We start from the raw sequence: 14,701 nt of genomic DNA, 5'->3' as shown, positions 1-14,701 counted from the left end.
AGAGGTTCACTGAAACTCGGATAATGAAAGTAAAAATTTAACCAAGAAACGCTGATGCTTCAGGTCGCAGTGTCAGACGCACTGCGACCAGTGAGTGGGATCACTATCTTTCTGATCCCTCGCAGTGAGGGATCAGACTATCAGAATTGCTTGTATGACGGCAGCACATTCTGCGTGTACAGCCTCAGCACATGACGAGATTTCTGAGCACGAAAAGTGCCTCGTTGTCCGAGGCTGCGACAGCCACGTCGCCCTGCACGTCGACGCTGTTGAGCGGCAGCGGCCCCGCGTTGATGAGCGCCGTCGTCGTCACGTCACCACGCGCCACGCTGGGGTGCAGCCATGACGTCACCAAGCCCCCGCCCCCAGTTCCTTCTGTTACGTGTACACAACAAATGTACAATGATGCAACTAATGTACAATATAACTATGTTACAGTTTTAAATAAAATTATACAACAAATCGATATCAATTTGCTGTACTAAAGCAGTGAAAACGTTATAAACCTGTATTGAAATTTTATTTTGAAACGTTTGTGCTTTATCTCAAATAATCTCAATTGATATAACAGTTTGGTTAATGGTTCACAAAATACACTGCTCCTACTAGCATTAACAACATTGAATTGAGCTTTTATGGGGTACAGTCGTATACTTGATAAGCCTCTTTTTTCAAATACTGTAGAAGAAAGATGAAGGCAAACCAACCTAATAATGATCGAGCTGAGTGGTACGACACGTCCCAGTGCACGAGCTGACCATCGAGGCCGCATGTGAAGATGTGGTCGGGAGAGTTGCGGTGGAAGCGCGCCTCTAGCACTGCAGAAAATATAAGAACGGTAATCAAAAGCCCTCCTGTAACAAGTAATTTTCCATTTTAGCTACGGTACAATAAAAAAATCAGGCTATAATGAAAAGTAGAGTAAATCCTAAAATATATAACTCACCAGGTGACTAGACACATCAAGTCTCACCAGGTGACTAGACACATCAAGTTTCACCAGGTGACTAGACACATCAAGTCTCACCAGGTGCAGAGTGAGCGGAGATGGACGTGAAAGGCTGCGTTGTGTTTCGCATGTCCCATAGGGTGAGTGCGCCCGCCTCCCCTGCGGCTGCTACCACGTGCTGCTGGCTAGGGTGACAGCTTACGTCCCGGATCCATTCCTGCAACACATCGGCAACATTAAGTCTAATAACGTTGTAGCTTATATCAACACTTAATGTGTCAGCAGCTGTAGAGGAGCAATAGTAGACAAACAAATAAATTACAGCCAATCATCAGATTATTGCTCGAGCTGCCTCTACTTGAAACATGTCTTGACATGGTCAGCTCTCATCGTACTCCAGCAAGCCATGATTTGATCAAATATCTTGTTCCCAACATGCCTTCACCTGATCAGCTGTTATCACATCCCAACACGTCTTCACCTGATCATTTGTCATTATGTTCCCAACATGCCTTCACCTGATCAGCTGTTATCACATCCCAACATGTCTTCACCTGATCATTTGTCATTATGTTCCCAACATGTCTTCACCTGATCAGCTGTTATCATATCCCAACATGTCTTCACCTGATCAGCTGTTATCATATCCCAACATGCCTTCACCTGATCAGTTGTTATCACATCCCAACACGTCTTCACCTGATCAGTCGTTATCATGGTAACAGTAGGGATGTTGCCAGCCTTGCGTATGTCCCAGAGCCTGAGATGGCCTTGAAGGCTTCCAGTGAGCACCTCATTGGTCTTAATGAACGTCACGGCGTACTCGCTGCTGTCGCTACCGCTGTCTGCAACAAACTAGATTGCTTCACTCAAATCGTTCAATAAGGGACGATAAATGAGCAACCAAAAATAAATAACTTTTTCCTTTGATAACTACAAAGTCAAAGACGATTGTTTTGAGGCAATAAATAACAATACAAAATTAAAGTTTTCAAAGATTACTGTAAATGAAAAAAAATTCACATTCAATGAAAAAACATAAAATGAGACATTTTATTACCAAGCAAGAAGTTGTTTAGAGTAATCATCCCATGATGGACAACCCTACCCTTACTGCTGTTTTAAGCAAATCATCGCATGAAGATAATATAATGAGCAAGATCTTCACCTATAATTCTGTGGGGCTCATGCTGGCCAGGACTAAGCAGCAGGAGTCTTGCATCCTCACCCACAGTGGCTATGAGGCAGCCATCACTGGCAACGCTGGTGCACGGGGCCTGAGAGCCTGAACAGCAAAGCTATGATAAGTTGTGTTAGGCCTTTAATATATACTTGCAAGCGGTACATGAACTCGTGTGAATATTTTACTTTTGGGAACTAAAGCCCAAAATGAGAATTGCCTAACAATTCTTGAGACATATTTTCCAGAATATTTTCATTTTTTGTTGGAATAGATAAATCTAAATTGTTTACCTAGTTGCATGCAATTGATATTATATTTTATTATTAATAAAAAAACACGACAAAAATTTCATTTCAAACAAAATATTCTTTGATAGTGGTAAAAAAAATTAAGCAAATTAAAGTGAATAAATTTAAGTAACCAAACATGCATCATTATTAAATTCACATTACAAGTGCGTTTTTCATGATCACCAATTGAATAACAATTAGATTACGTTACCAGACTGGAAATGATGGGCATGTTTGAAGCACTGGCTCAGAGAAAGATTTTTGTTGGTGTCATCCGCATGTTTGTAGAGAGACACACTGCCATTGCTGCTGGCCACAGCTGCTGTGTCTCTTGATATATACTGGAATATAAAAATAACCTACATTGAATCCAAAAATTACTAATGGTAATCTAAGAAAACCAACCTTTACATTGAGAGACCCCATAAATTTATAAATAGTTCAAAGGAAACTGGAACTTTTCTTCATTACTTGGAACCAATATAGGTACATCTTTTTGATATTCTCTGCCTTTCTATTTCTAAGACACTAACCTCATCCAAAAACAATAGATCTTCTAAATTAAATTAAATGATATTTTCTAGTAAGATACAAAACAGTTATGAAAATTTTCTGTTTGAGCTTAACACAATACAATGCAAGAAATGCTTCATGTGTTGAACATTTTTTTGTGCCATGTTTAGGTTTTCTGGTACAATATTTATCACTGTATTTCATGACTACAAATCATGCAATTAGTTCCGGAACTTTAATAAAAGTTTCAATATTCAAGTATTGACCCATATTTCTAAAAGCATTGAAGAAAACAACTCACAGTTATGTCAGAAACATCTCCAGCATGAGAAATCTCTTGTAGTAACTGAGGGTCTCCTTCACTGGCACACCTCCACACACAAACTTTGTTATCCTGCAAAACAGAAGTTAGAAATAATGCTCTGAGTAAACATGAAATTGGGTCAAGAGTGACGTTGATAATTAGGGGCAGTAGTGTGCTAAAGTAATTGGGGGCAGTAGTGTGCTTAATAACATTCATAGATAAAATAAATTTGAGTGTAACTGCTAGAGTGTAAAGCAATGATCATTGGTAAAAATATTTTAAAATATTATGAAGTTGTGTATAAATAAATAATCATATGTTTACTAGGGAAAGTGAAACTGTCATAAATTTCTATCTTTAGCTATGTTATGATACCTATATACCAGTATATAAGCATACGTAACTGCTGACATTATCTCAAAGAAACTAATTAGCATATATATAGACTCCTGCGTCTCAAAATAATTTTCTCGAAATGAACCGGGACAGACAAAATGAGACGAGAAAATTCTGGAAAAAAATAATGGGACAAAGGGTAAAATTTGTCCCAGAATAAATGTATGAACCGAGACAAGACTTATGTCCCAGACTTTAAAACTTGTGTTCCGGTAAATTATGAACCGGGATGAGACAGACAGATTTGAAACGAGACATACCGAGACGAGATTTGTCCTAATTATTTGAGATAAAACAAGTTTTTTGATTATGATACGAATTGTTTCGAAAACATGGGTAGAAGAATGACAATGTAGGCAGTGAGGTTTCAACTATATCTGACTCCGCTCAACATTTCATCTCTGGTTTGGTTTAGCCATGGGGTGAAGGAAAATGAAACACGGAGCGTGATTGACAAGAAAAATATAAACACAAAAAAATTAAGCATACAAACAAACAAAGGAAAAGAAAAAGTGGGGTGCTTAAGTGACAGACTTTAGTGTCTTGCCCAAACCAAGAACCCTGAAATAACGCAAAAAATTAGATTGTTTAAAAAAGGTAAAATGAAGAACCTTGGAAACACCTTCATTAGCGCAATCATTATAAACAAATATACTCATTAACTGATGGACTAGCATTTCAATTCAAAGCAAGATTAAATAACATTATCAAAACCATTTAAGTAGCAAAACTATTAATCAATCAAGCAAGTGGTATATCATATTATATATCCATCAAACTGAGGCTAATCACGGATAAAGCTCTGTTGTTCATCAGCCAAACTAATGTTTGTTGCAACCCAATCATCATCAACTCAAACAAGTGGTGACAAGAGGACTCACCAGGTCAACCACTGTGCAAAGCTTCAGAATGCTAGTCAGCCATTAGAACAACACATTGCAAGTTCTCTAACTGTGAAAACACCAGGGAGAAAAAGACAAAACATGGGTTATTGCATAAAGAAAACGCAAAAAAAATAAATGCAACAAAATTGACAAGTTATGACCGAAATATTATTATTATTATTATTCCACGAAGAGATTGTCATGGCGTCTCGTTCGGATCGAACTTCGAGGGCACGTTACAAGTGGCTAAAAAAGACACGAGAGGATAAAAACAGATGACGTCTATGCTAAAACAAAGGACATATGCCAAGACTGACGACGTCTATGCTAGAACAAACAACACCTATGCTAAACCAGTAATATACATGATAGATTAGATGACGGCTAGGTCTAAGATTCAAAGGCTCTACGGAAAAGTTCTGTTTTTAGGCATCGACGAAACAATGGCAGCGAAGAAGCAGATGTCACCAATGCTGGCAGACCATTCCATGTTCTGGCCGCAGCGACCGGGAACGCTCTGTTGCTGACTGGACAGACGTGAGGACGGGACGACGAGGTCATCCTTCGATGAGGAACGCAGTCGCCTTCTAGAAGGCAGATCCGACACATGCTGCAGGCCTTCAGCGAGATAAGGTGGTGCTAAACCATGGAGGCAGCGGAACATTAGAACAGCGACTTTAAACTGCGTGCACTGCTGGATGCGCAGCCAGTGAAGGTAACGCAAAATCGGTGTCACGTGGTCAAATTTCTGCCGGGCACAAACGAGTCGCACTGTAGCGTTCATTACGAATTGCAGTTTGTTAAGTGCCGTGATGGGAAGTCCGTAGAGTGTGGCATTGCCATAGTCCAGTCTGGTCAGCACAAGCACCACCATGAGGGCCTTGAGGACCGGCCTTGGGAGACAGCGACTGACGCTTCGAATTTGCCGCAGGATGCCAAAAAAAGCAGCGGTTACTTTGGCAATGTGGTTGTTCATAGATAGTTCTGAGTCCAGCTGAATTCCGAGGCTGCGTACAGAGGATGCAGGTGCGACAAACTCGTCGCCCACTCGCACAAGGTTTGCTGGAAGCTGATGTTGGCGACGAGCGGTCGCGAACCAAATAAATTTGGTCTTCGATGCATTGAGCTGGAGCCGGTTGGAACGCATCCAGTCTGAAACGGCGTCCATGCAGGCAGACATCCGGTCTTGCAGTGCTGCAGCATCCGCCGGCGCACAGTAGCCATAGATTTGGGTGTCGTCGGCAAACATGTGCGGATTCAAGCTGTGTGAATCAATTATGAGCAACACGTCGGCAGTATATAGCAGGAACAGTATTGGCCGAGAACCGAGCCCTGCGGTACACCGCAGGTGACCGTCGATGGTGTAGAAGAGGAGAGCCCGCGACAAACACATTGGAGTCTATTGTCGAGGTAAGACTCGAACCACCGCAGCACCGTACTGCGCAGGCCATACAATATGTCTAGCCGACGCAACAAGGTGGCGTGGTCGACCGTGTCAAATGCAGTGGAAAGATCGAGTAAAGCCAGCACCGCAATGTTGCCACAGTCGACCGCCTGCAGAATATCCGAAAAAACCTTCAGCATGGCGGTCTCCGTCGAGTGGTGACAACGATATGCAGACTGGAGGCGAGGCATGAGACCTGACTTATGAAGGTAGTTATTTAGCTGCCGGGCCACAACGCGCTAGAGAAGTTTCAATAAAATCGACAGGTTGGAGATAGGTCAATACGAATTTGGGTCTGAGGCGTCAAGGTCCGGCTTTTTGAGAAGCAGCGTGATGTAAGCGGATTTGAAGTTCTCAGGGAAAAATTGGGCCAGCTGAAGCCTAAAAGGAATTGCACAAATCTTTATAAGCTGAACCAGCAGCATTAAAACACGAGTTAAAACTATTCACTCTACCACTTAATTATATCTCTATTGAATGCTAAAGCTTACAAAGAGTATTACTTCCTTATGAACTAAACTTGGACTACTAGCAAGCAATAAACACCATAATGAGGACCAGCACCAACAACAAGTTAGCCATTTATTGCTAATAGGGCCATAGACAGTTGCCAGTTAAATTGCATTAATTGCAGATTTAGCAAAATTTGTCAAACTAACTGACATGGCAGTTAAATAGTGGTCAGACAAACACCGCAAACTTGTCAATGTATGGCTGAGTATTGAGTAAAAAATGTTACCATTAAGTCTTAACTAAGGCTTCCATGGCACTTGAAGGGAACCGTACGCATACGAGTTGAGTTCATTATGCATTTGGAACGAGTTCAGGCGCCACGGAGGGCATAGGGACGCAGATTCGTCGGCCAATTAGTAGACAGTGGTGTGGAGTCCTGGTAAGATATTCCTAATAATACTAAAGCTAGTTTTAGATTATCACTGCCTTTAGTAAAATTTTGTGCTACGCCTTCAGGAAATCTTCACAATCGCGCAGTTTCCTGAATTGTTATTAAACGCTTGTTTAAGGGAGGGGTATTGCCTAAAACTTAGGATTTTGACTTTTTCAGTTAGTAGTCTCATCTTAAAGCTGACATTCTGACCTATCCAACGGTACCATAACCATCTCTGTACATTGATTTATGCGTTCACGACATATCGCTAAAGGGTTAGGGGTGGTGGAGTTCTTTAACATTTAAGATAGAGGGAAATTAGCTGCCGAGCACTTAAATAGAGTGTCTGCTTGAGCTGCACTTCAGTTACCCACCTGGCATTGTATGAAGTGGTGTGCATGCAGTCATTCCCACCATCCTTGACTGGAATCAAGCTCCAGTAACGTTCAGTTTTGTATCCTTGCTACACTGAGTGCCTATTCCGATGCGTGCGGGACTTTGTCGGGCTCTACTGAAAGGTTAACTTATTGTCACTGCAAACCTATCTCCTCCTACAGTTTTGAAGCTACAGCATTGAAAGATATACCATTCAATTCCTAAAGACCATTCGGTACCTAACAAGCATTGAAGCCCCTTTTTTACAACACTTCTCTTTAACTTCACTTCTTGTCTGTTTGTTTGTTTGTCTGTCTGTCTGCTACAAATCTTGTAATCAAAATTTAATACACTTCTACTTATCCTATCGATCTGAAATTTTGCACATTTGTGTAAAGTTGGAGACAATGCATGAATCAAATGTCAAAGAAAAAATGATTTTGAAAATAAAAAAAAAATTTCTCAATATTAAAAAAATTGAAAAAAATAATTTTGTCAGCTACAAATCTTATAACTGATATTTGACACACTTTTACTTGTCTAATTGATGTGAAATTTTGCACACTTGTGTGAAGTCAGAGGCAATGCATGCTGTCTCTTATACACATCTAGATGTGTATAAGAGACAGACTTAAACTTGATCATTACAAACAAAAANACAAGATATATAAATATTAATTTTGATTTCTAATTAAAATATAACCGAAAGTTTTAAAATAATTAATTATAACGATAACATAAGAAAACTGATGGTATACATATCTCAGCAGACAGCTTCAAATTTAAGAACGATTCATCGCTTCTCTTGGTATTTGTTCTGTCTCTTATACACATCTAGATGTGTATAAGAGACAGCTGTTTCCATGGACATGCCATTGAGCATTGACAACAACCTTGTCCACTGCAAGCTTCATATCAGCAGCCAAGTAGCATTTCTTCTGTATCTGTAAGCTTACAGGATGGTTTGTAATTTTGCACAATTTTAATTGAGTCTAGCGACTTCATTATAACAAAAAAGATCGTGAAAAACATACCTGAAACAGAAAATAATGTTTTAGTGACAACCATCATATGTTTTGAAGAAATGAATCATAGTTTAGGTCAATAACTTTTCATTCTATGTTGCCCAGTGCACAATTCTATATACATATAGCATTCTATGTACAATTTTGTGATGACCGATGATGCACTAATTTTTCTATAAGTGAATTTTTTTTCGCCAAGTGAGGTAAATGTAATCAAAATTCTTTGTTGTTAATCAATTTTTTTTGTCAGCTGAACCTTTGCTAACTGAGGTTCTACTGTAAATGCATTTTTAAGGGTGTTTTAATTACCCCAGGGGTGTCCCTTTTTACCCCGTCGTGCGGAAATGGCTGCCATTTTTTTTTTAATGAGATAGGCAAATTCTGTCAATTACATTTTCAAGCTGACACCAGGGTGCAACTTTTGTGTAGGTAAGTAAAATTTTTCAATACGGCAAATATTTTTTATGCTCCAGACCTTAGCAGAGATACTTTTCCAAAGTCGCACTTTTCACTTTTATTCAGTGATTTTTTAAAGATGGTAAATGTTTGATTTCTTGACTAGCATTATACATAATAGATAGTAAATAATATGCGTTTAAAAATTACTTTTTAAAGACAACACTTCTAAAGAATTCAGTATCTGTGATGTTACATATGTAGAATGAATTTCTAATTTTATCATTAAATATTAAAAAAAGTCATTTTTAAATTTTATTTCAAAATAAAAAAAATTACATTTTACAAAATAATTTATTCTGTCAATTAAATCATGCATTGTCTCCAACTTTATGCAAGTGTGCAAAATTTTAAATCGATTGGACAGGTAGAAATGTGTTAAATAGCAATTATAAGATATGTAGCAGAAAAAATTAGTTTTTCAATTTTTTTAAAATTAAAAATAAAATTTTTAAATTTTTTCAAAATTATTTATTCTGTCAATTGATTCATGCATTGTCTCCATTTTTATGCAAGTGTGCCAAATTTCAGATCGATTGGAGAGGTAGAAGTGTGTTAAAAATCAATTATAAGATTTGTAGCAGACAGACAGACAGACAAACAGACAAAAAAGAAGTGTTGTAAAATGTTGAAGTTTACGCCACTATTTTTAGTTTTGCAATATTTTGATTAGTTTAGCTGCTACATTTCTATGAAATGTAAGATGCGCGTCTATTTACCCCGTTTGACAGTACCCCCCCTTCAACATTATTTAGGAAGGATACACATGGATATTTCAAGTTCTTTTTACAAGACTTCTCTTTAACTTCACTTCTTGTTTGTTTGTCTGTCTGTCTGCTACAAATCTTATAATCGCTATTTAACACACTTCTACCTGTCCAATCGATCAGAAATTCTGCACACTTGCGTAAAGTTGACGACAATGCAAGAATCAATTTACAGAATAAATGATTTCATATATTAAAAATTTTTTTTTCATTATTAAAAAAAATAAAAAATAATTTCGTCTGCTAAAAATCTTATAATCCATATATGACACAATTTGACCTGTCCAATTGACCTGAAATTTTGCACAACTGCATAAAGTCAGAGACAATGCATGAATCAATTGACAGAATAAATAATTTTGAAAATTTCCAAAATTTTGATATCATAAAAAATTTTTTTAAAATAATTTTTTTTCAATGTTTGAAAATAAAATTAGAAATTCATTGGGCATGTGTAACATCCAATACACTGGATTGTTCAGAAGTGTTGTCTTTAAAAAGTAATTTTTTAACGCATATTATTTAAAGATCAAACTATTATATTTTTTCAAACTTAAATTTTGTTGTATTTTAAAAAAGTTGTTGACATTTCTTTCCAGACTTTTTTTGAAGGAGATTGATCAAGGCAAGATTGATGAATCTGATTCTGTGATTGAGCTGGAGGCAAATCAAGTCTGTCCAGTCAAATGATGTCACCAGCTACAGCTAGTATGGCCTCCTCCAGGCAATCATAGAACACAATTTTTGGAAAATAAATAATGTGCTTTTCCATTTTATTTGCCTGTCAAGATTAAGTACCATATTAAACCACAACATGTATTCGTAGCAAAAATCATTTCAATTACCAAGTTCAAATCAGAATAGTAAAAGGATACGTCTCACTCTCAAGTTATTATATAAATGTATGACGGTAAGCCAAAGTTTACACCACATCAATAATTGATTCGTCTTGTTATTTCTTGATATATCTTGTTAAAATGGCCATAAATTCCGGAAAATTTTAAGCTACCTATTGAAACTGGGATGTCTTGTCTCGTCTCGTTATCTTCCCGGAATTTCTACGGACGGCTGAAAATTGTCCCGGTTTTTATTGCGAACAGGGACAGAGCCTGTTGTCTCATCTCATCTTGGATACAAAAAAATACCAAACGCAGGAGTCTATTAGCATAAACATTTGAGAAACTCACATTATGTTGATTTTGTTGCACACCAATTAAACTTTGCTGTTACCATTAGTGACAACACAGTTGATAACATAACCTATATTATATGAATCCAGGCTTACCTCATTGTCCCATGAGCCACTGATGAAAATTTCTGGCTTGCTGAATGTAGATGCAGATGGTTTCCACCGAACAGAATTTATTTTAGAATAAACATAAGATTTAGTTATTGAACTACTATTTGGCATTCTTACAGTTTCAGACTGTTAGTGGCAAAAATAACTGAAAATAAATAATATAGATTCTGTGAAAAGGATTAAGGCAAATGTATATGTTACAGATCCCATATTTAAAATACAGGAAGCCTCAGGAAGGTGCAATCAATTAATCACTGTTCCTATTTTAAGCATATATAATATATAGATTGATTTATGACTTTTCTCAAATTATAAAAAGCTACTTATGCACACATTGCTGTATGGCTCACAATAATTTTTTTTCTACATTATATTCAGCATGGCACACTATTTTAAATTTTCAGAAAATTCAGCATGGCATACTACTTTAAACTTTCATACAAATCAGCTGGGTTTTACTTGGATGCTGAAAATGTTGGAGTGGATATTTTGCCTCATGGAATACTGGGCCATTGAGAATAATACGGGCTCTATCTGCAGCAAGTAAGATCATATTGATGATTGAGCTGAAATTCTTTAATATCTAAAAAAATTATTTTAATACAATATTCTCCCCCTCATAATGGACAAATCTTTTTTAGATTTATAACTTTTTCATTGCTGTCTTTGATAATTGTGAAGGGCAGTAACCTGTTCACTTGCCATTTTGCCCCATCTCTTCACTTTCCCACAACCACAGGGCCCATGTTGCCTACAGTTGGCAATCTTACAGAGAGACTCTGAGGTGAGAGAGGAATTTAAGAGGGTTTAAACTATATGATATGAAAAAAATTAAACAGAACAACTAGAACTACTGTACTTCAAGTGCAAAAACCTTCCAGTATTTGAAAAATTTCAAGTTTGGCACATGTTTAGGTTTTTGTATCATTGTATCAAGAATATATTTTGAAACTGATCACCTTACAATACTGGGGATTGATCTTGAGATGCCCCAGTGGCCCAGCAGATGGGCAGAGATGCCCCAGATAATATGGGGCATCTCTTCCCTTGCAAGCAATCAATGTAGGGTTTTCTGAAAAGGATAAATCAGGAAGAATGAAGAAGCCACTCGTCCTCAGATTCAGAGGCTCCATCAAAGGTTATAAAGTGAGCAAATGGGAACCTAAGTGTCATGCAATAGTACGAAAGTGTGGACTACATGAAACACTGGCTTGCCCTGAGAATAATAGACCAAGAGAGGAATGGATGATAACAGTACAGGGTGCAGTGGGGATCAAATGGGACGTCAAAGAATGGAAGAAGGAAATAGAAAAGAGAGTGAAACTGTGGGGTCTGAGAGTTTGGAAGCATGGAATGGAAAGAAAGGACAGCCTGAAGTTGTACAGGAATCAGGATAAAAGAGGTGCCAAGCCTCCAAGATATGAGTACATATATGATGGAAGTAGAGGACTAGAGGTGGAGATCTAATGTTCTGTGTGAGAGCAAATGCTTCGAGTGTGAATGTGTGACATACAGGTTGAATGAGAGAAGAGAGGATATTTGTTTCATGTATGACAGAGGTGAGAGGGAAACTGTGGAGCACCTGATGATGGAGTGTGTCAGTGTGATGCATATGAACGGGAGAGACTGGAAATGATGAGTGATACTGGATGAGAGAGGAGAGCCTGAGAGGTGAGGGCGACGGAGTGGTATATGAGAGAACAGGAGACGAATGGATGGCAATGCTAGTGGGCTTGTCAAGGGGTGACAGCTGCTATGACAGTATGACAGAGTGGAAAGCAATTTCTGGAGAGTGCATGGAGAACAAGGGAGGAGGAGGCTGGCAAGAGTGGAGGCCAGGGGACAGTAGAGAGCAGCAGTATAATAAAGATAGAATAACTGAACCATAATAATTCAATATAACACAGATAGTCACTCAGGGCATTAGAGGCCACATAACTAACATAAATGTAAAATTACACAGGGCAAAAACAGAAACTAAGATATAGCAATAATAAACCATATGTATTTCCTCTTGATTTCCTTTCACCTAGCTCTCATCTTACCACTAACACAAACTTTCACAACCTCCTTGCTGTTTTTAATTTCCCTATCTTCCTCCTTTCTACTAACAAATGAATATGTGATGCGTGGCTGATGGCCATTGCAAAGGCCTGACTCTGATATATCATTTTTCTCTTCAGAGTCACCAAGCCCCAAATCCATAAGGGCTCTTGGTGTTTTTTCCTTCCCTTTTGCAGGCTACAACTCCATTCCCTGGAGACATGGAGTCCTCTTTCGACAACGAATCAGCTTGCTCGCCGGGGTTATACAGTTACTTACTTGGTTACTTGGTTAAGATGAGGCGTGTCACCAACTGAAGTATTGGCGCCCCCATTCAGCTATCTTCTTGGATTACTAAATGTTGTCAAGCATGTTGATGTCTTGGAGGTACTTGATAATTATATCAGCAGGAAATTCAAGGGCTATGAGCAAGGACAGGCTGAAGGAGACTCCGAGGCGGATGCAAGCAGCTTTCAGTTGATTGCGATGAGGAGACAGTGCAGGGCAGTTAATGAATAGGTGGTCAAGAGTGAGCCGGCATTGACATGAGGAGCACTGGTATGGGGGTGAGCTTGTGAAGTGATGGCCATGCGTCAGTAGGCAGACTCCCAGTTGAATCCGTGTGATGGCAACTTGATGTGGACAAGGAAGGGAATGTTGGGCTAGTGGGCCCAGTATTTGCTTGAAAAATGTGAGTTCTTGTGGTTGTGCAGACCATGCTCTTTGCCATTTAGTGTGAAACGTTTGAGTGATGAGTTGTTTGGTGTCAGCAGAGCAGAGGGGCACCTGTGTGATCTGCGTGAGATCCAGTGAGGAGCGGGCCAGCCTGTTGGCAGCTTCATTGCCTTTTATACCAACATGGCCAGGGACCCACTCCAGGGAAAATTTGTTTGGAGTGAGAGTCATGAGAAGGCTCTGGATCCATGGCACCAGGTGATGTCTGGAGGGGCGGGCTGATCGAAGGCAGCAATGCAGGCAAGGGAGTCTGTGAATATGACAAATTTGCCAGGTTTTTCAGTGGCAAATTTTATTGCAAAGTAGATAGCGTACAGCTCTGCTGAGAAGACTGATGTAGCTGTTGGTAGATGGGCTTTGATTTGAAATGAAGAGCTGTGGATTCCACATCCTGATTTATTGTCTTATGTGGAGCCATCAGTGTAGATTTCGTGGTGGGTAGGGTATGTGTGATTCAGAAGGTCTTTGAAAGCTTGCTGCCATTGTTCAGGAGAGGTTGTTTCTTTGCGTTGTGCTGCAAGTGTGGCCCAGGTTTCAAGTCTGGCAGGGATGTAGAGCGCTTGCATTGGCACAGTTGAGACATCCTCTATTTTTAGTTGTAGATCCCTGAAGCCTTGGAATGCTCGTCCTGCTGCTGGTAGCGGTCAAGTGAGGTGTTCATATAGCGCAAAGAGATCGTAATTGAGTATTTTGGATCTTGCTGAGTGGCGGGGGATGATGAGGATGCAGGAACAGTACGTCAGTAGAGTTTGCTGTCACCTCAGTTCTAGAGGCATCAGATCTGCCTCTGCCGCTAGTTTTGCAGTGGGTGTGCAGCGCAGTGACCCTAGTATGATTTGTGCGGCTTCATATTTAATTCTGTTGAGCTTTAGCAGGTGCGTGGCTGCTGCTGGAGTTAGGAGGAAGCTGGCATAGTCAAGTTTGGACCGGATTAGGGCAATGTATAGCCGCCGGAGTGTTGTGGCGTCAGCTCCCCACTTTCTGGCAGCAATTACTCGTAGCAGGCGGAGGTCAGCTTTGCATCTAGAGGCAAGGCCCGCTATGTGGGGGCCCCAGGTAAGTTTTTGGTCAAATATGATGTTGCCGCGTGTCTCCCGCGGGTGAGGCAAACACGTCGCCTACTTCTACTTGATAGGTTGGCAACAACCTAC

The 14,701-nt window shown here is 39.4% G+C and overlaps 1 protein-coding gene across 1 annotated transcript; it reads right to left on the bottom strand.

Moving 5' to 3' along the window:
- Positions 1 to 23: 23 nt before the first annotated feature.
- On the bottom strand, positions 24 to 10,966 carry LOC108667970 (nucleoporin Nup43). The gene is made up of 8 exons (XM_018155084.2): positions 10,758 to 10,966; positions 3,237 to 3,329; positions 2,634 to 2,763; positions 2,118 to 2,234; positions 1,649 to 1,794; positions 1,028 to 1,166; positions 708 to 818; positions 24 to 375 (listed from the first exon to the last, which is right to left on the bottom strand). The coding sequence occupies exons 1-8, from the start codon at positions 10,881 to 10,883 to the stop codon at positions 185 to 187; spliced, it is 1,053 nt and encodes a 350-aa protein (XP_018010573.1). The 5' UTR covers positions 10,884 to 10,966; the 3' UTR covers positions 24 to 184.
- Positions 10,967 to 14,701: the final 3,735 nt, after the last annotated feature.

The sequence above is a fragment of the Hyalella azteca genome, unplaced genomic scaffold (assembly GCF_000764305.2).
Source record: "Hyalella azteca isolate HAZT.00-mixed unplaced genomic scaffold, Hazt_2.0.2 contig1933, whole genome shotgun sequence".
Lineage (NCBI taxonomy): Eukaryota > Metazoa > Arthropoda > Malacostraca > Amphipoda > Hyalellidae > Hyalella > Hyalella azteca.
Note: the sequence above shows the minus strand (reverse complement) of the source record. Positions and strands in the feature narration are given on the sequence as shown.

What these genes read in the sequence shown, in the direction of transcription:
- LOC108667970 (XM_018155084.2), bottom strand. Translation starts at nt 10,883, where the DNA reads ATGCCAAATAGTAGTTCAATAACTAAATCTTATGTTTATTCTAAAATA. An exon ending in GTGGCTCATGGGACAATGAG is followed by an intron (nt 3,330 to 10,757) that starts GTAAGCCTGGAT and finishes TCTGTTTTGCAG; the next exon opens with GATAACAAAGTTTGTGTGTG. An exon ending in TGCCCATCATTTCCAGTCTG is followed by an intron (nt 2,235 to 2,633) that starts GTAACGTAATCT and finishes TTTGCTGTTCAG; the next exon opens with GCTCTCAGGCCCCGTGCACC.